At 40.1% G+C, this 21,569-nt stretch overlaps 1 protein-coding gene across 1 annotated transcript; it reads left to right on the plus strand.

Moving 5' to 3' along the window:
• The first annotated feature begins 13,968 nt into the window (after positions 1-13,968).
• On the plus strand, positions 13,969-21,157 carry gpr78b (G protein-coupled receptor 78b). Its single transcript, XM_033651870.2, has 3 exons — positions 13,969-15,297; positions 15,396-15,509; positions 17,144-21,157. The coding sequence occupies exons 1-3, from the start codon at positions 14,627-14,629 to the stop codon at positions 17,379-17,381; spliced, it is 1,023 nt and encodes a 340-aa protein (XP_033507761.1). The 5' UTR covers positions 13,969-14,626; the 3' UTR covers positions 17,382-21,157.
• Positions 21,158-21,569: the final 412 nt, after the last annotated feature.

Below are 21,569 nucleotides of genomic sequence, written 5' to 3' on the forward strand. Positions count from 1 at the left end.
GAATGAGGGTCATGAGAAATTTATCATGATGCACACATGTCATGAGTGACATTTACGCCTTTGAATGCTGTCAAAATGCTCCTCCAGCTGCAGATGCCATAAAAAGAATATCACTGTGCTTCCTTTGATAAGTAATTTTAAAAAAAGGCAGCAGATAATAGAGGCTTCATAATCTCCTCGGATGGCCATAACAACCCCCATGTAAATGATATTTACATCCAAGTCGAGAGCATGTGCTGCCAGAGATGGTGCGATAGCTTCTCAGACTGGGGGTGTTGCTATGGGAACGTGACTCATCGCAGGCCCTTCCTGCTTTACCTGTGGCAGCTGCACAGTACTCATGAAAGCTATTCCCTGCTCCTTTTGTTTGCCAACCGGCAGTGCCGGGCCTCAATTTTCAAAAACATATCATATCAGATGTCTGGGAAAACACAATGACACACAGGTGCTAAAAAGGCTTTTGTAGCCAGTCGTTTCTTTTCTGATTCACAGGAGTGGTACTGTATATTTATGAGCACTTTTTATAGAGTTTGAGCCAAAACAGAGTGAGGCTGTGGTTGAGTCACATGAGACCCTGATTGTGTGAGGAACAACATGCATGTGATCGCTGTATGTATCAGTGCTCATTTGCATGATCTCTTAGAATCATATGAGATCTCTTTGACTGTGATGTGTTATCTGGGTTACAGATGCATTTGGAGATAATAGAGGCTTTAATGCATTATGACATATAACTAAAAACTGTATATCCTTTTAATGAACTTAATACAGTTTATCAGTTTCACCCAAATGTAGTGCAGATTTTAACCAAATTTCCTGATAATCAACAAAAAGGAAATGCAAATATATGAATTCTTCTATCTGCTGCTGCTGTGCGAATATTGTGAGTTGGATCATCGAGATAAGCACAAAGATTTTAATAATACCTAGTTTAGATACCGGATGCCAAGATGGCATCTATTTTTCTAACTGAATTGCTTCCGGGTTTCCTTCCGAGGTATGCGTCCCACTTGGCTCACAGATTTTTAAATTGCTTTTCTTGGCTCCAGGAAAGTTTTACAAATTTAAAACATCCGCGGATCAATTCATAGTAGAGCCATAATTGACCATGTTTGCAGTTGGATGAGTCTTGTCAACAGCTTTACGGATTATTCTTTTATAATGGTGGTCTATGGGGAAAATGCTTTTTGGAGATTTTTTTGCTGCAATACCACATGTGGCCACTAGGAAAAAAAATCTTCAAGGCTGAGCTGCATTCCTGGGGCCCTGGATAAGCAGCAGAAGATGGCACTCATTCTCCACTCAGGTGCCTAAAACGAAGGGAAGCATTGGATGTATAATTACCACCAAGAACACAATGAACAACAGAAATAGAATAGAGAAGAGTTTTAATCAACTAATATTACAGCCATCTGCTCCTGGAAGAGTTCTTGTAACAGCACTGTGAATCATCCAGTTACGATGACGAGAGCTTGCAGTGGCCTAAAGGCTTATTTATGCTCCCTTTACATACAAAAATGTATACGTCCGTTTCAAACGATGTTACTGTCACTGCCCACATACTTCCATGCGCCCTTTACGTTGGCAGGGATGTTAACCAATATATCCACCAGAAGGCAGCCCAGCGTCAAAAGTTTATGACAACAACAAACTCAAAAACAAACATGGTGACTGTGGAGGAGATATTGATAATGTACCTCTTGCATAAAAGACAAAAACAGAGGCAGCGTTGTAGGAGGCAGTGGTTGGTGAGGCTGTTAAATACATCGCGACTGGAGGACGGAGAATTCTTTTCTGTAGTACTGCCAATGAGAGAAATTGAATTGTTATTTCTTCTTCGTGTCTCACTAGAGCTACGTATCGGGTAGTGACAGCAACACTGCCCCCACGGTTTCCAGTGGTACTGCTCCGTTTGGCCCGTATCCGTAAGCTTTATGGAAACGTGCAGAAATACAGACGAACCTGTTTCCATTGCACTTAGTCGCATTTACCTTTTGTTGATACGCCAACTTTTCCACCTCCCCCGAGCATAAAAACTTCTTTGCGATATTTTGAGATTTATTCGAAATTTAGGCTATTTAGACTAAGGTTTCTCTGAAATTGAAAATGTGCATAAAAACAAGTGGATAGAAATTCATCTACTGTGCAGCAGTGAGTATTTTAAAGTCCATCTTCTTCTTCTTCTTCTAACCACTTCATCCTCTTGAGGGTCGCGGGGGGGCTGGAGCCTATCCCAGCTGACATTGGGCGAGAGGCAGGGTACACCCTGGACAGGTCGCCAGACTATGTATTTTAAAGTCAGAACGCATTTTGCATTGTAAAAGCTATGAATACAATGGGACTGAATGTGCCTCCATAGCCTTTAATACCATACCGAACTGATAATAACTCGTAAACTATACATGTCATCATAACAAGCTTAAGCACAGTTGATTGGTGTGTAATAGAGAACATTTTGAAATTGAAATGTAGTTTGTACTGTATACGGTTGTTGGGTTATAAATACAATGGGACTGAATGGGCTGCCATAGACTTTAATACCATACCGAACTGATAATAACTTGTAAACTATACATGTCATCATAACAAGCTTAAGCACAGTTGATTGGTGTGTAATAGAGAACATTTTGAAATTGAAATGTAGTTTGTACTGTATACGGTTGTTGGGTTATAAATACAATGGGAGTGAGTGGGCTGCCATAGACTTTAATACCATACCGAACTGATTATAACTCGTAAACTATACATGTCATCATAACAAGCTTAAGTACAGTTGATTGGTGTGTAATAGAGAACATTTTGAAATTGAAATGTAGTTTGTACTGTATACGGTTGTTGGGTTATAAATACAATGGGAGTGAATGGGCTGCCATAGACTTTAATACCATACCGAACTGATAATAACTCGTAAACTATACATGTCATCATAACAAGCTTAAGCACAGCTGATTGGTGTGTAATAGAGAACATTTTGAAATTGAAATGTAGTTTGTACTGTATACGGTTGTTGGGTTATAAATACAATAGGAGTGAATGGGCTGCCATAGACTTTCGTGCATCATACAATAATATTAACTGAAAAAATGTAGATGTCACTGTAGTGTTATGTAGACTTGATCAGGGTACAATTATTTTGACATAGAGTTTGTACAACACACAGTTGCTAAAATCTAAATATAATGATAGGCCTGTTTTAAAAACATAATAATTAATATTTTATATAATAATTGTGTATAAGAAAATTCATGTCAGCCATCTTTAAGTAGGCAACATAACTCACCTTAGATATAAGATCAGCAGGTTTTAATGTCATAGTTTTATCTGCCAGTGTTTTTGAACTGTGCAACATGTAACACACACACACACACACACACACACGCTCACTGTAAGTGTGTGGCAGATGTTTGAGCCCAGTTTTGTTTCCGTGTGGTGCTTCAGGTATGTTGTCATACACTGAGGAGTGTGGAGGAGGCCCATCTGTCACACCACTACTAACCCCGTAAACAAAATCCTCAGCTGTCATTCACAACAGGCCCACGTCTTCTTTTATACCCTCACTGGTTTCTTCTCAGCCGGCTGGGAAAATATATCTGCTATAAAAACAAAACGCAGGCAGTATGCAGGAAATGTCTGTTTTAGGAATATGTGCTTTATTACAATGTGTAAAATGGGAGCTGTGGTACATTACATCAGGTGGGCTTGTTTTGAAGATGGATTGTTTACTGCTGGAGACTGTTTTCACTAACCTTAAGATCAAGTATTGAGCTGTACATGATGGATTGTTGGAGTATGAGTCTGAGCACGGCACGTTTTAAAGGTTAATGACTTCTGACTTGGTTTCTAACCCTATTTGTATCTCCATCCTCAATATGAGCTGACCTGGGTCAACACGAACAAGATCTCAAATAATTGGCTCCACAAAAGTTACATTTATACAACAATCTAGACGGACGTAATGGTGTCCTTAATAGCATGAGTAAAACCTATTTATAAAACTAAACATCTGCGCAGTATTTAAAGTTGCTGACGTATTGTTTTCTTTAAAGCGCAGGAACAACATTTAATTTTGTGCCATGACAACATTCACAGTTAGTATAAAGAGATCAGGTGTTTGCAAACCTGCACACTGACGAAGCTATTTATATTTACACCTGGAGGCAGCTGAGCAGAGACAAGCTGACAGAGTGCGAGCTGAATTAGGACCGTACTGGTGGTTTTGAATGTTTTAGCTCATTTTCCAAAGCATTACTAATAGATTTATGAATTGATATCCTAACTTCTTGGCAGCTAGTGGGTAATTAACTTCAATATGAAAAACAACTTGCAGAGAAATGAAACTTGCTTGAAAAAGATAATGTATTGCATTCAGTTACCTTTATTATGGAACAAAGTTGTGTTTTTCAAGTACTGTAATGTAGGTGCAGGCAGAAAGTGTCCCAGGGAACATCACGTAGGGGGATTTAAGGTCATCCGGCGGTACGTGCTTAGAGATTGCAACCAGCTGATACTTCTCCCAGGTTGAATTTCTTCAGTGTTCATTGTTCAGGTGCTTTTTACTGGGAGCCGAATTATCCGCAGAGGTCTCTTCCTCTGAATAAAGCAGCTTCGCCTTAAAAGAATCAATTTGTTTTTCTTGGAGTGGTGTTTGTCCATTCTGGGCTACTGTAAAAACATGGCAGTTCAACATGGCAGTCTCCGGAGATGAGGACCCGCTCCCTATGTAGCTATTAAAGGCTAATTCTAAGGCAAGAAAAACACACGTAGTGGATACGTAGCGTTCAATTCTAAGGACATGCACAATGAATGCTCCAGACAGATGCAGCATAATGCTCATGCTAACCTGTAGTTAAAAGCAAGTTTATCTCTGGCCAAAAACCATCACTGGGTTGGTCCTTTTGTCTATACTTTACTTCCTCTGTCGCACCCAGCACCCATTTGTTCATACTGAAGACCTGAGTCTTAAAAAACACATCACCAGGTGAAATCGAAATGGAGGCAGAGGTGAATATTAATATGTCGGAAGATGAGTGGCAAGCAGCAAACCTCCACTAGCTCTAAAAGATGGAGAGAATTTGTCAGGAAGAATTTAATCTGATTTTTTTATATCACACCATATACAAAATACAAACAATTTGGTAAACAACACCACTGTGTTGGATGGACATTGTAGAGGAGCTATATTCTATGGGAAGACAGACCTTCCACCTGTAAGGACGAAAGCAAGGACACAACAGAGAGAAGAGATGTCATCTAGTCAGCTGGTCTGACGACATGTATCAAAAGTTGTAAACTGAAAGCAGTGGCATCTCGCCCACCCACAGTTTTTTTTTCTCATAATCCTTGTTTTGTTTTGTTGTTGTTGTAGGCATTTTGTCAATTGAAAAATAAATAAATGTAAAATTAAAAAAACAAAACATATCACCAGTATTGTTTCATTTTTCTTTTCCATTAACTCTACATTTGCTTTGTGCACCTTTGTTTTTTGGAAATACTATGAATAACATTATCACCCAGTTTCACCCAATTTCAATAGTAACTTAACTTATAAATGCAGGGAGAAGTCGAACTAAATAAAGATGACTAAATGCTCATTTTGATGGATTATCTAAGTAATTATAAGATGGGGAATTGATTTAAAATTCATTGACATGTTTTGGAAAATAATTGATGGTAACACAGTCAGTAGTCTGAGTGGGCGGAAGTTCGCTGCAGAGATCAGCCTCTCATTGGGCGGAACGAGCCACCCGCTGAAGTCCCGCCCTACCACCTCCGGTTGTGTAGCAGTTTTCAACCGTTTTCAACACTTCCTTTACTAACTTTTGCGGTGTTTGATCTTGCAGGTATGTAGCCATTTTTCTGCCATGGTTCGCGTCCTGTAGGTGATATTTTTGTGGGCGTGTTACACCAAAACATGTTTCCCCCCGGCAATATTTTTGCAAGCGCACCGTTGCTGTGGCACTGCCCAGAACGATTGTGATTGGTTGAAAGAAGTACAAGCAGCCGGGGCGTTTTTTTCTCCAATCTCACAGTGAGAGTCGGCCCAGCCAGACCTTTCTTTTCTTGAGAAAGGTCTGGTGAGCGAGACTACACAGTTGGTAGTAAATGGGCTAAAATATGCAAAATAACTTGCGTAATCTATGAATAATTCAGTGGCACGTGATAAAGAGTAGTAGGATCCGTGCACTGCTTGAGTCTTTATTACACAAAGCTGTCCAAAGGAATCATGTTTCCCACTACTGTATTGTGTGCTGCCACTCTGAGACAAGACACACAAACCATCGAGTTACCTAACGCATGACCTGAGACACCCCCTCCCCCTCCTGGCCTCAGGCTGCGCTCTGACTCTCGGGACACTGTAAAGGCAGTGAATTTAAAACGGTGCGTCACAGGTACAAGCTCCAAATGACATTCCAGGTACCTGGAGGGCCGTGGGGGGGATTTCGTTACTATGCTGAGATCACACTTTTTTTTTCCCTGAACATCCAAGGCACTTGTCGTGCTGCCTGAAGGTGATGGGGATGTTGGCTTGTATGGAGGGCAGACGCTGTTACGTAAGATCATTGGTTAGAATGGAAAGTTGAAAGCTTTCAGAGCAATCTTTGTTATAAGGCTGAGGTTGTGAGGTGCACACAAAGATCCATTTTGCTCTCAGTGTGCTCTGTTCCAGTCTCGCTCTCCCTGCAGAAACACCACATTATTGTGTTGCTCTGTTTGTGCACCGCGCTGTCCTCATGATTTAATTTAATCTAACAACCTAAACCTGTTAGCCCTGCAACAAATGATCATTTTCATTATTGATTAATTAGTTATATTTATTTAATTTTACCCATATTTAACCAGGTAAGTCCCGTTGAGATCAACTGTCTCAAAACAAAGTTACAGCCAAACAACCGCACAATAAAAACATAAAAAATATTCAGCAACATGTGGATATATTAAAACAGATACGCACATTGACAAGAACCAATGAGGGCTTTTAAGTCAGGCAGAAATATTGTGAAGAAATTCACATAGTTTCAACTTTTTTTGAAGGTTATTTTAAGCGAAAGGAGCAGAGCACATGAAAGCTTTCTTTCCCAGCTCAGTCTGAGCACTAGGAACAGACAAGAAAACTCTGACTGTAGCTACTACTGTAGCTCAAAGTATGGCTTTATAAATTAATAAATACCAGTGACTGGGCCTATGACTGGTCTAAGATGGCAAGCCAGCTCTGGAACTAAGCATACAGTGATGAGTGATAAATCTCAGTGCACTATGACATGCAGTATCTAACAAGATACAGTACAGGCCAAAAGTTTGGACACACCTTCTCATTCAATGCGTTTTCTTTATTTTCATGACTATTTACATTGTAGATTCTCACTGAAGGCATCAAAACTATGAATGAACACATGTGGAGTTACGTACTTAACAAAAAAAGGTGAAATAACTGAAAACATGTTTTATATTCTAGTTTCTTCAAAATAGCCACCCTTTGCTCTGATTACTGCTTTGCACACTCTTGGCATTCTCTCCATGAGCTTCAAGAGGTAGTCACCTGAAATGGTTTCCTCTTCACAGGTGTGCCTTATCAGGGTTAATTAGTGGAATTTCTTGCTTTATCAATGGGGTTGGGACCATCAGTTGTGTTGTGCAGAAGTCAGGTTAATACACAGCCGATAGCCCTATTGGACAACTGTTAAAATTCATATTATGGCAAGAACCAATCAGCTAACTAAAGAAAAATGAGTGGCCATCATTACTTTAAGAAATGAAAGTCAGTCAGTCCGGAAAATTGCAAAAACTTTAAATGTGTCCCCAAGTGGAGTCGCAAAAACCATCAAGCGCTACAACGAAACTGGCACACATGAGGACCGACCCAGGAAAGGAAGACCAAGAGTCACCTCTGCTTCTGAGGATAAGTTCATCCGAGTCACCAGCCTCAGAAATCGCAAGTTAAGAGCAGCTCAGATCAGAGACCAGATGAATGCCACACAGAGTTCTAGCAGCAGACCCATCTCTAGAACAACTGTTAAGAGGAGACTGCGCGAATCAGGCCTTCATGGTCAAATAGCTGCTAGGAAACCACTGCTAAGGAGAGGCAACAAGCAGAAGAGATTTGTTTGGGCCAAGAAACACAAGGAATGGACATTAGACCAGTGGAAATCTGTGCTTTGGTCTGATGAGTCCAAATTTGAGATCTTTGGTTCCAACCGCCGTGTCTTTGTGAGACGCAGAAAAGGTGAACGGATGGATTCCACATGCCTGGTTCCCACTGTGAAGCATGGAGGAGGAGGTGTGATGGTGTGGGGGTGTTTTGCTGGTGACACTGTTGGGGATTTATTCAAAATTGAAGGCACACTGAACCAGCATGGCTACCACAGCATCCTGCAGCGACATGCCATCCCATCCGGTTTGCGTTTAGTTGGACGATCATTTATTTTTCAACAGGACAATGACCCCAAACACACCTCCAGGATGTGTAAGGGCTATTTGACCAAGAAGGAGAGTGATGGAGTGCTGCGGCAGATGACCTGGCCTCCACAGTCACCGGACCTGAACCCAATCGATATGGTTTGGGGTTAGCTGGACCGCAGAGTGAAGGCAAAGGGGCCAACAAGTGCTAAACACCTCTGGGAACTCCTTCAAGACTGTTGGAAAACCATTTCAGGTGACTACCTCTTGAAGCTCATGGAGAGAATGCCAAGAGTGTGCAAAGCAGTAATCAGAGCAAAGGGTGGCTATTTTGAAGAAACTAGAATATAAAACATGTTTTCAGTTATTTCACCTTTTTTTGTTAAGTACATAACTCCACATGTTCATTCATAGTTTTGATGCCTTCAGTGAGAATCTACAATGTAAATAGTCATGAAAATAAAGAAAACGCATTGAATGAGAAGGTGTGTCCAAACTTTTGGCCTGTACTGTACATTCATGTACAACAGATCACAATAATACAGAAATGAAAATGTAGCAGCAACCAGCCTTTTTCTTCCCTCAAAGGAGAAACAGGACTTGCTTCTTAAATAAAACCCAAACGTCAGCCTCAGCTTTTTGAGAAGATTATCAACCTGAGGTTTAAAAGAAAGAGACTCGTCAAGCTAAATACAGAGACATTTGTAACAAGTGACAACCTCTAACTTCTTTCCCTAACATCAGGAGTGATCACAGGCTTCTTCCTAGCATTTGAGAAATGCATAACCTCAGTTTTATGAGCATTTAAAACCAACTTGAGTTGTGAGAGCTGAATCTGGATAACGTTAAAGGCAGCATGCAATTTGGCCACAGCCTCTGTGATGGATGAGCCAGCACAATTTATCACTGTGTCATCAGCATAAAAAAGTTGGTTGCTTTTACTGTTAGTCAGCACTTTGTTCAGTTTAACAAGTACAAAACATTTTCAAATAGCTTGTTATGGCTGACCAACAGACTAAAGACCATTTATATTCTGTTTACAATAATAGAGGGCAGAGAAAAGCAGGAAATCGAAGTTAATCGAATATCAAAATATTTTGCAACTCGCGAATATTCACCCTTTAAGGTTTTGCTCACTAACTTGAGAGGACAGCTAATGGCTAACGTGGTTTACAGTAAAGTACAACCAAGAGTGGCAATCAAGTGGTGTTAACACATATACAAGGAGTCTCCATGCTCTGAACCAGTGTAAACCAAGACAGCAACACTCTTTATTATTTTTCATACTGTCACGGCAGCACATTACCACATTTTCCCTCCTTCTGTTGTTTATTTTCCACAATAAAAAACTGCTCCGTCAACAAATAAGTCAAAAATAATGATAAGTTGCAGTCCTAATGTTAATTGTTGGGGCATCATACAGTCACATAAAGGGCATTTCTTCCTAAGTGTACCTATACTGAGCATGTGGCTCGTCTTATCTCTAAAGGATCTCCTTCCTCTTTGTGCTTGAGACTGACTCTGACTCATAACCAGTTGCAATTTGTTGTATTTTGTCCAAACTCAGAGCTGGAGATCAGCCTCCTCCCTGCTTTGTTATTACCACATAAACCAGCTTTAGTTTATTTCTGGATGTAGAGACAAAGACGTGGAGTTGGCTGGTCTGTGTGACTCCGTGAGCCGTGGTTGATAATCAGCCGATATCTTGCAGCATTTGAATTCATTTGCTAGACTGCTACAGGTCTTTGAAGCGTTTTAGAGGAAACCTAAAACTGCAGTGGCTGATTACTCAACACACATAAAAGCATCCTCTAAAAGCAATCTCATTTGCGGTTTTGGAGCAGTGTTCAGTGCTTCGCTCTGATACCTCAGGTTAGGTAATACACCGGTGCTGAGAGTTATACTGGAGGTGACACCACATCAGGCCTATAAATAGCTTTGCACTTTATCGCCCAGGAGCCCAGCTGTAGCTTTCTCCCAGGCATTTGATCACTTGTTTGTAGGGGACTGACATCACCCACTGACGTTTTGTCTCTCTGACTCTCTGACTCCAGAAAGCACACGCTGACACTTGCACGCCTTCACTAACGTACTGCTGAAATATAGTAGCCTACGTGAGACAGACACTCATCAGCTGCTGTAATTATGATGCTTTTAACTTCACAGGTAGTTCGCCTCAGGGTATCCCTAAACTGCATTTAATGATGACTCACCTAATGACTTTAAATACTCATCTATCATTGCCACGAGCAAAGCAGGCCCCCGAGCAGAGTGAATTCTCTGATACTGTACCACTCTTACATAAATAAAACAGTGCACTTAATTGGATCGGATGGGGATCCAGGCACAAGCCCATAAGCCTCATAACAAGTGGGAGTATGAGGCAATGAAAACGAGAAAAGATATACAAAACCCCTGCAGGCTGTGTCTGACCCTGTGAGTCACTGTCTACTCCGGCTTCTCCAGAATTGGGCATGACTCAGTAACGAGCACAAACATTTCTGAAGTGCACTTGTGTTGCCTGCTGCAGCGTGTTACTCCAATTTGGATTTTAATGCTCAGTGTTTTATGCCATGAATTAAAATGAACAGTGGTTTTCATGTCCTAGAGCTAATCTGTTTTTATAGCACAGTCCTTTTTCTTTTTGATGTTTCTTTATTCCACAATGATGCATCTTGGAGCTATATGGACACAGACATAAAAAACTAAAGAAACTGTGGTAAAATGGTTACTGCGGAGGAGAAAACAGATGAAAAGTCTGACAGAGTAAATGAGGCTTTCCATGTGGGATTCTTGTTTCTGATGAATGTAAAATAAAAGTGGGTTTTCCAAACCTATTTTCAACTTTTTTGAACACTTGTAAATTATGGCTGGTATGTTTGATGCCGAGAAATGACAGATGAATTTTATTCTCGACCTGGGGTAAATTACAAAATCAATAAGAACAAAAAGTGGTTGGAAAAAGGGTGGTCCCACTTTTCAAGTCACTTAATGACACATTAAACACCAGGGGTGTGGACATGACTTGGACTCAGGAGTCAGACGTGACTCAAATTTTAAGTCAAAATTTTGATGACCATGGACTCAGCTCGACAACACAAAAAAAACTTGCAACTCGACTTGTAGTTAGCCAAAAATGACTTGTGACTTTACTTGGACTTGAGCCTTTTGACTTGAAAATACTTGATACCTTCTCCAAAGCCCAACTGGGAAGAGAAGGTTATAGACATTTGTCCAATATATGAGATGAAATAGATACACGGGGGAGAAACTTACAGAATTCATTCAGTTTTCGTACTGATTAATGGTACTATATGTGAGTGCAATGTCAACACTACTTTTATATGGTTAAGTTGAGATGCACTTGTTTTAACAAACTTGTTTTTACAAATAAGTACAAATTTTAAAAGGCAATCATGACTTGTAAATTTTATATATCATTACTCTGTTGTCAAAGTGGTGAAGAGCACATTATGACTTAAGTAGGACTTGAAACTAAAAGTTTAGGACCTGGGACTTGTCAGTTTTGACCAAGACTTGAGACTTACTAATGACTTGCAAAACAATGACTTGGTTCCACCTTTGTTAATAAACACATTAAAAAAACATTTCCCCATTTAAAATCAGTCTTCCTAAAAGTCAAGAAATAAGGACATTGAATTTAGGCTGTATATAGAGATACAACCATACTATGAACTGTGCCCTTAACCTCTGAAAATCTATTATTAATATTTGAATAACTATATATTCGACATATAAAATAAAGAAATATCAAATATTGTGTTGACAAGAGTATTTGAGGAATCATTTCAAACTGTAACAGAAAACTGAAGTAGTAATAGTAAGACTACTTCAGTAATGAAACATCATGCCTGATTTTTCCCTTAAAAAAATGTGTACTGTATGTTTGTATGTATATATTTTTCTTCTTCCTCTTTCCCTTATCTTTTTATATATATGTATGTTTTATGTATGCTGGGTATTTGTATGGCGAAGGGCAGAGGTGGTACCAAGTTATTGTTTTGAAGGTCAAAAGTAAGTGCCGAGTGTTTGCATTCAAGTCTCAAGTCAAGACAGGCAAGTCCTGAGTCCTAAACTTTAAGTTTTGAGTCCTAAACAAGTCAGTGTGTGCTCTTCAATAAACATAATAACAGTTTTAATGTATTTGCATTAAGCCTATTTGTTAAAACAAGTTTGTTGAAAATTCACTTAGCTGTCAAACATTAGCTGAGCATTAGCTGGCTATGTTAATAGTAGCTTCGACTTAGCATTATTTGTGCAACTTTAAATGTCAAACAACATTGGAAGTTGTGCATTGTCATGTGCAATTTTCAACCTGCACATTTTGCATACTGCAGTTTGGTTTTTGTTGACCACCATTTTTTCACACATGAACTACAGGCTATCTTTGGGCTTGGGTGAAGGTATCGAGTATATTTTAGTCAAGTGGCTCATGTCAATGTGGAGTCATGAGTCATTGGTGTTTAAGTCCAAGTTGAGTTGCAAGTCTTTTTTTTATTTTCTCAAGTTGAATCTTAAGTCATTAAATTTGTGACTTGAGTCCACACCTCTGGAAAGGGCAACAACGACAACAAAGAAAAGGTAAAAGATTGGGTTAAAATAATGATACAACAGGAACTGTAGCCCACTAATGATATGTATTGACACAATTAAGTATAAACAACCTTTACTATTGATATCGCCACGAAATTTGATAGGTTCAGCTATCTACTGGACATTATCTCAGAAAAGTTCAGCTGCAAGGATAAGTGCAGCTACACCTATCAGTGTGGTTCAGGAGAAGATGGAACAGGGGGTGGGAGAGACTCACATTTTTTCGTCTGTGTGCACCTTTAAAATAAAAAGCAACTTATTTTCAACTTATTTTCAATGTGCCATGAAGAGGTAGAAGGGATTGGGTGTTGCATACGATACGATATGATACGATACAATACGATGTGATGCGATGCGATACGATATAATATACTTTATTGTCCCCATAGGAAAATTTGTCTTGGACCCAGGAGCTGCACAAATATTGCTGCCTTACAATATTAGTCCAGAAGAAATACCTTAAAAAAACACATACTACACATAACAGTATTCCACATCACCCACTCATGTATTACACGTAACACCAACACACAACAGAGCACCATGAGCAAAACACAACACAACCCCTAAGCATCAAGCCACATTATTATTATCATTATTATTATTATTACTATTATGTTGCAATGTCAGTATTTTCTTTTGTTGATTGATGAGTTGCTTAATTAAAGGGGTTTTGACTGTTCAGTTTAAAAATTAAAGTAGATACAAACCATTAACTTTCAGTTCCATGTCAGTACAAAGTTATATTGACCAAAGATAAAACACAAACTGTGATTTGTGTCTACAAACAGCAGCATTCTCTTGTAAACGACAGTCCTGTTGTATATTTTGCATCCCAGACACAGATTATGATGGTGCGCAGTGAATCTACAGTAGCCACGGGGCTATAAATAATTCATTTCAGGAAAAGCTATCTATTTGCCCCCGTGCCTCTCTGGCGCGCGTGTGCACCTGGTGCCATTTGGTCACGGCAGGAGCGTCTCCAATTATCCAGGAGCACATCCCTGGATCTCTGTGCGCTCTTTTTCCTCCTGATCTACATTGATTTGGGGTGAGCTGTGATCAATGCGGACGACTCCACAAACTCGCACGTGAATAACTTAATGCGATTTGTGTATGCGCACAGGAATCAAACAACAGGCGGAGGACAAACAGAGAAATACTCCGATATGTAGGAAAGTAGGTGTGAGTTTGGGTGTTTTGTGACTAGGACAAGTTGTTCCCTGCGTGTGATCACCGTGGCTTCACGTGATGTGTGTGATCATTTATTTCAATATGCACCCTGGTCCTCCTCAGTCCCCTTCCAGATCTGCGCGATGATGCCACACACTTCACTTTGCAGAGCTCTCCGCCTGCACCTGTCGGATGCTAATGGGAAATAATCGACAAGTTTGAGGTGAGAGAAGGAGAGAGATGTTGGCGGCGGCTCGTTTCAGCACGCTGGACAGCGCTCGTGGAAGTTGGAGAGGACGGCGGCGCGCGGACGCATGAGGATTTAATTGAAAAGAATTTTTTGGAGGGCAGCAGCTGGAGAGATGAGCGACGGGTGACCATGGTTGATTTGAAATGCTCATTACCAACATCAGGCGCAGGTAACACGAGAGTTCTGGAGTGAGACATGGACTTTGCTGAAACCATTTTCGCTTTGTTCATCGTCGTGGTCGCGGTCGTCTCGCTGTTGTCCAACTTGTTGGTGCTGCTATGTTTCGTCCACAGCACCGAGATACGCCGACAGGTGCCCGGCGTCTTCACCATGAACTTGTCCTTCTGCAACATACTCATCACTGTTCTCAACATGCCGGCCACTCTGGTGGGGATTATCAGGGACCAGCAGCCTTTTGGGGATTGCATTTGCCACACGGTGAGCTTTCTGGAGACTTTCCTGACCGCCAACACCATGCTGAGCATGGCGGCTCTCAGCATAGACCGGTGGATAGCGGTGGTGTTCCCGCTCAGTTACTCCACTAAGATGCGCTACAAGGACGCGCTGATCATGGTGTGCTACTCCTGGCTCCACTCCTTCACCTTCTCCCTCACCGCGCTGCTCTTCTCCTGGGTCGACTACAACGACGTGTACGCGTCCTGCACCCTGCAGCCGAGCCAGGAGGGCGCCGACAGGATTAAGTTTACAATCTTCACCGTCGTTTTCCACGCCACCAGCTTCATGCTCTCCCTGCTCATATTGTGTTTCACCTACTTGAAGGTGTTGAAAGTCGCCAGGTTTCACTGCAAGAGGATTGACATTATCACCATGCAGACTCTTTTCCTACTGGTCGACATTCACCCAAGGTAGCTCACCACATGCATTGCTCATGTATAGCCTGTGAAACCAAGTTGTCTCATTCAGTTCACAATTCATAGTCTAAAAAGTCTTTTGCTGTTTTCAGCGTGAAACAGAGATGTTTAGCAGAGCAAAAGAGGAGAAAGCAGAGAGCCACAAAGAAGATAAGCATCTTCATCGGCTCATTCATCATCTGCTTTGCTCCTTATGTAATTACAAGGTAAGTTGAATTGATAGTAGCCCATGAATCTTTTAATTTACTGCAAAACTCCCTACAACAACACAAAAGATAAATGACCCATCTTATAACATAAACCTAATCTCTGCATCCAGCCTCATTAGAGCTGTTGTCCTCTAGAGGATACAGATCTGTCACACCATTGAATCAGATTAGGCACAATCCAACACTCCAAGTGCACAGTCCCATTACCGTTTGCCTCATTATTCACCTGCATCACCATGTAAGCACATAGCTCGCCATGCTGCTTCCACTTAAACACACACAGTGCAGGACAATAAATGCAGTGCAGACAACAAATAGTGGCTCCCAGAGAAAAGAGGAAACGCTCCAGGGGCCCCACAAACCAGTTTTCAGCCAGATGTGGTGGCGATGATCCATCAGTTTGACATTTGTGGTGTGTGCACACATATATGTGTGGGAAGACTGAGGACACATTAACAAGGAAGAAGCGCCTGAGATATTGGAGTAACCCCCCTGACCTTACCCACTGGAGGAAGCCTGACTGACTGTCGAAACCAAAACATCTAATTAGGCCTATGATAATTCCCACTAATGTATCTGCTCTGCTTTTAAACTAGTATTTATGCACATTTACTGAGGGTAAAAGGGGAATATTCTTCACGCTCTGTGGTAACCTTATTAGCAGAACATAAAGTACTGTATGATAATTACTGGAGTGTGAAGGAAGGCTGAACATTATGGTTCAGTTTTTAAAAAGCCAAAGCCCTGCGGAGTGGTTATTAAACATTTCAATGGATCTTCTCCTTGATATAAAATAAAGTGCAGTACCTAACAGTATATACAGTATAAAACGGGTTTAACACTATGGACAACTTGAAATGCCACCACAAAATCAATCAGACAAAGAAATAAAGTAAAACAAAATGGTCATTGTTATATGTATTTCCTTTTAGTTTATGCTCTATGGAAGATTTAATGTGCCACTGCAACTCCTTGTAAAAAATGTTAGTGCTTGGCATTAGATACTACTTAAAAATAAAATTAAAAAAAAAATACAAAAATTAAAAATTTAATTTTAATTTTAAATAAAAAATAAAACAATGATAAATAATTCTCCTTTTACATTATATTTTTAAATTCAGTATGACATAGCAAATGTATAGATAAAAAGGAAATACACATTACAGTGTGTGTGTCGCATTTCATGTTATTTTGTTGTTTGATTTTTTTAATTTATTTTTTTGGTAGGCATTCCATACAATCGTTCATGCAATTTGTTTAATCATAAAAAATTTAGTTGTATAAAGAATTTGAAATAGTGAAGCAAAATCTTTTACTGTTTCCACAAAACTGCGTATATGAAATAATGGTAAACAGTATTATTTACCAAATATTCCAACAAACAGTTTACTTTAATTATCACCACTGTGACTGAAAGCACAATAAGAAAGACCCTCTCTTCAGAAAATAGACTCAACCCCCCTTTTGACCTCCTGTAATAATTTACAGACAGTCCCTAATGTGCTGAAGACTCTTAAATTGAAGTCTTGCATAATCCTCTTACAACTTTAAACACTTGAAAGACCAAAGATAAAAAGAGTTCTGACTAAAATGTACTTTGTTTAGTCATGTTTCTGCTGCCGCCCCTTCAGGTTGGCCGAGCTTCTACCCTTCGTGGATATCAACCGCCACTGGGGAATCATCAGTAAGTGCCTGACATACAGCAAGGCTGCATCCGACCCCTTTGCCTACTCCCTCCTACGTCAGCAGTACAAGAAAGTCCTGGTTACTGTCGTCAACAGGCTGCTCCGCCGTGACCTGTACCCCTCATCTGGCCATAACAGCTCTTTAGACACAGAGAACGACTACTGTCTCCAGAGGATCAGCTAATGGCAAACGCGCGGACATGGCAGATACACACCACGGGCCAAAAATAAAGGTTGCCTCTTGGAAGAAGGTGGGCGGAGGAAAAGAATGAGGAGAGAGACGGAGAGGACAGGATATTGTTAGGAAGTGAAAAGAGAGCAGATAGAGGGGACAGATTGTGGGTGGGGGGCAAAGAGAGAGCAGAAATAAGGAAGACGGTGGGTGGAGAAGAATGAGGAGACAGTAATGAGGGGGAGGATGAAGGTGGCAAAGGGGAAGACAGGAAGACAGATATGGAGGGACGGGGACGATGTGGAGATGCTGGCCTCAGACAGTATCTGTAAACAAGAGATCTGTGATTCATCGGCACATAAAACCACACAGTTGCACACACAGATCAGACAAATCAATTTCATCGAATAAGTCGTGGGTTCAGATTAATCCCTAACTGAAGGACCACGCAGCTGGAGACATTCCCCTTCTTCCGTCTGAGTGACATGTATAAAGTGGCCTTTTGTACTGTACCAACCACTTTGTAATGATTTTTGACAAATCCACATGTAGTGACCTTTCCTCTGCCACAAAACGCAGGGACAGAGCTCGAAGCCGATGGTCGATAGGCGCTGGAGTGAAGACGTGAAATGAAGGAAAGACTGTGTTGCTCCTGCTTCTGGATAATCTACTCTTAGGTGTGAAAGCTCAACTGCTGCACATTGTTGCCATGTTCTGTATTGACCATGTTAGACTATTTCGCAGTGTCATGTCAGTCACTGAATATTGATGCACTTTGTCTAATTCTCTCAGAGCTACTATAGTTACAGGAGCCAAAGGCAAATAACATGTACACCATGATATTAAATGGTGAGGCTGGTTATGTTCTATATTTTTGTTAATGTCAACAAGTGCCGTGAGAAGACCAAAATTGTGTTACTACATCTATTTATTTTTATTCATTAATATTTTTTTAATATTTGTTTTGTTGTTTGCATTTTTGCCTTCATTTAAGGGGTATGATGTGCAACACAGGTTTTCGGCCTGAATCAAATTGTCAATCAAACATTGCAAAAATACCACATGTTATGCATCTAAATTATTAGCATACAACGGTTCCTATGATATCTAAGAATTAACGCCCCACGAATTGCGTTGTTACGTCAAATACTGAATGTAAAGTTGTGTACTTAACCATAAGTTACGTATAAGTACAGTTTGGTAGGTTTGGTTTAGCAAAAGAAACATGGTCAGGCACATTATGCACATAATGTAGAGTTATGAACTGAACGTAATGTACGTAATGTGAAGTAACCAACTTAACGTGAAATACTTACGGTAAAGTTACATAGGTTAGGTTTGTGAAAAGAAACATGGTGATGATGTACCTTAAAATAACTTATACTTAACTTGATTTCACAAGGGACAAGAACACTGGTCTCCTGGTGGAAAGTCCTGTGTTTTTGACCCATCCACACCCCCAACCTGCCTCCTTACATGGACTTTTGGTCTTTACACTACTTCCTTATTTTTTCCCATCAGCCAACCTGGTCTCATTCCAAAGTTGTCGTATATCGGTGCTTGGGCAGTGACTTTCCGCATCAGACACTGATGAAAAAAAAAGTGCTTTCATGTCGACATGATACATGGCCGAGCACCATCAGTGTGCCTGACAGTGTCAGGGGGAAATGCGGCAAGACAACAACGTAAGATAAGGGGGCAAAAAGTCTGTGACGGGTGGGTGGGAATGGTGGTGGGTGGGTCAAACAATCGCCGACTTTCATCCGGGAGGCCGGTGTTCTCTTCCCCTATGAATGTAAAACCAAACCATCTTTATATGTAGACGTGGAAATTCCACGACCAAGCAATGATATGTGACAAGGTTGGAGTGAAAAAGTGTTGCGTCAGCACATTGTTCGTATGATTGCATCCTTCCCAATTATGTAGGTTATATACTAATTATAAGCTCATGATTACATGGGTTATACGAACACTGGTATATTAACTTTCATAGGTATGAATAGTGCATAAAAACAGCCTGATTTACTAGGCAACAAGATATATTCACAGTGATGTATGATGATGTTAAACAAACAAACTACGTACGCTCATGCATCCACGCGTTGCCCATTTCGGCCAAATGGCATGAATGTTAATCAGCCGTCTTTTAGCTCATGACCAATCTTTCCATATCATCTTAGTTAGGTTTGTGAATCCATTTAGATGCACCATTTATTATGCATGTTATTGTGATAGGCCATTCCAATTGCATCCCCACGTTTAGCCAGTTGGCATGAACACAAGCACACACACACCGTTAACCTCCATGCTAAATTGTAGCCTTCGAGGGCAAACCTCAACTGACCAGCCAACCAACAGAGCAGCTATAGAGGTGCTGGTCATAGCTAATAAAACTGTTTCGAAGATATATATTTTAATTTCAAAATGGATTCCATAATTTCTTTAAACAGCTGGGCACTGTAGTTTTCAGCAAACATTCCTCAAATAGGAGAAATGTGGCATTTTTTGGGGGACTATTTTCAGATGTGGATGAATACACACTTGGTTCACCAGTGAATATTTATGACAGCAGTACAGGGTATGTTTGTTTGACAGAAATAAACTACAGTGCTCTGGTTCATTGTAATGAAGAACCATGTCACCCAGTGCAACCAGTTGACTCGCTGCTGTGTTTTCAATAGTTTTTGGACAATTGACAAATAAGGACCACCCCATATAAGTAAGCAAATGACTTTATTTAAACATCAGGTGTACTTCAGTGACTGTTTTACCATGCTCCAAGTTTATAGCTGCTTAGTCTGCAAAGTATCTCAGTTTTGACATGTTTTGTTTAATTAAATCCATCTCTCATGTGAATTAAACCAGTGTTCTCATGAGTATGAGGCAGGGATAATACGAGTGTGTCATTATCAGTTTTGGTCTCTTCATGGGATTAGTTGACAATAAGAAAAAATAGAATATCACCCAACTTATCATTTTCAGTGTGAGTTTGTAACTGAATGTACTAGAGATAGCTCACTTTTGACTGAAATGCATTTGTACAACTGTGCTTTGTTTTGCCAGTTGACTGGAGAAAATGTTTCTATGGATATTTACAGGATGTTACTATATATTTTGCACTGTACAGGAACAACTTTTTGTCTAGATAAAAGGGGAGCAATGTGATGTAGCATAGGAATGCTTTCAAAGTGCTTTAAACACACTGTTTTGTGTTTGTGCCAGATTTGAATGCGTGACTTTTTCAGCAGTTCTATACTTAAACCAGAATAGCTGCTTCATTATGAAAAATCTGTTTCTTTGGATGTACTTTATACACATGTATTTTTCCTCTTGTACGTCACTTGCTGTTCTTGGGCAGTGTGATTAGCTATTAGTGGCATATGTGCAATAAAAGCTGTCAATTATAAAGCTATTAAAAATATTAATGTTTTCACAGTAATGTCATTGAATCTAGGTAATGCCCTTTGATTTAATTTGTAAGTTTCTTAATTAAATTCAAGCACTACAGCTAAAAGTCTTGGACACCAAATGACAAATAGTAGAACTTTTATTCAAATGATAGATGAGGATTCAATATTTGAAATTGACAGGTATATTTGAAAGGAAATTTGTTAAATAATTTATTTTGGTTCATTGTTCACCATCAGCTTGTCACCTGTTTGAACATCACATTGTTTTGTTTCCATCTGCCTCATGGCCCTAATTATATCACAGATGATATATGGTGTAAATGTCTCTGTTGCAGCAGCATTATTGCCAAGTGTAATTAAAGAGACGGGTCAAAGATCGTTTTTGCCAATTAGTGATTCTAATTTATTCTCACTCAGACTTAATTAAATGCATGGAAGGAGACCAACGGCAATTATTAGCAGCATAAAGTGACAAAACCTCCACTGTGTTTTAGCTAACTCGACCACCAGTACCTCTGAATTCAAGCAGTTCACTATAAAAGCAGCTCAAGGTTGGACTGTAGCCTGGGTTTGTCAACATAAACGCATCGTCTAATAATTAACCCCAATCATCAGAAACTGCTAATGAAGGAAACGGTGATTAAAATGGCTGAAATGGAAAATATATGCACAGAAAAATATGTGTCATAGCTGCTCAAACTTAAAAGGACAACCACTGAGTCAATGTGAAGAGTTTATAGATAGTCAACCCATGCTTACAACCAGTGGCGCCCCTAGAAATTTTTCTGGG

The sequence above is a fragment of the Epinephelus lanceolatus genome, chromosome 22 (genome assembly GCF_041903045.1).
Source record: "Epinephelus lanceolatus isolate andai-2023 chromosome 22, ASM4190304v1, whole genome shotgun sequence".
NCBI classification, from domain to species: domain Eukaryota; kingdom Metazoa; phylum Chordata; class Actinopteri; order Perciformes; family Serranidae; genus Epinephelus; species Epinephelus lanceolatus.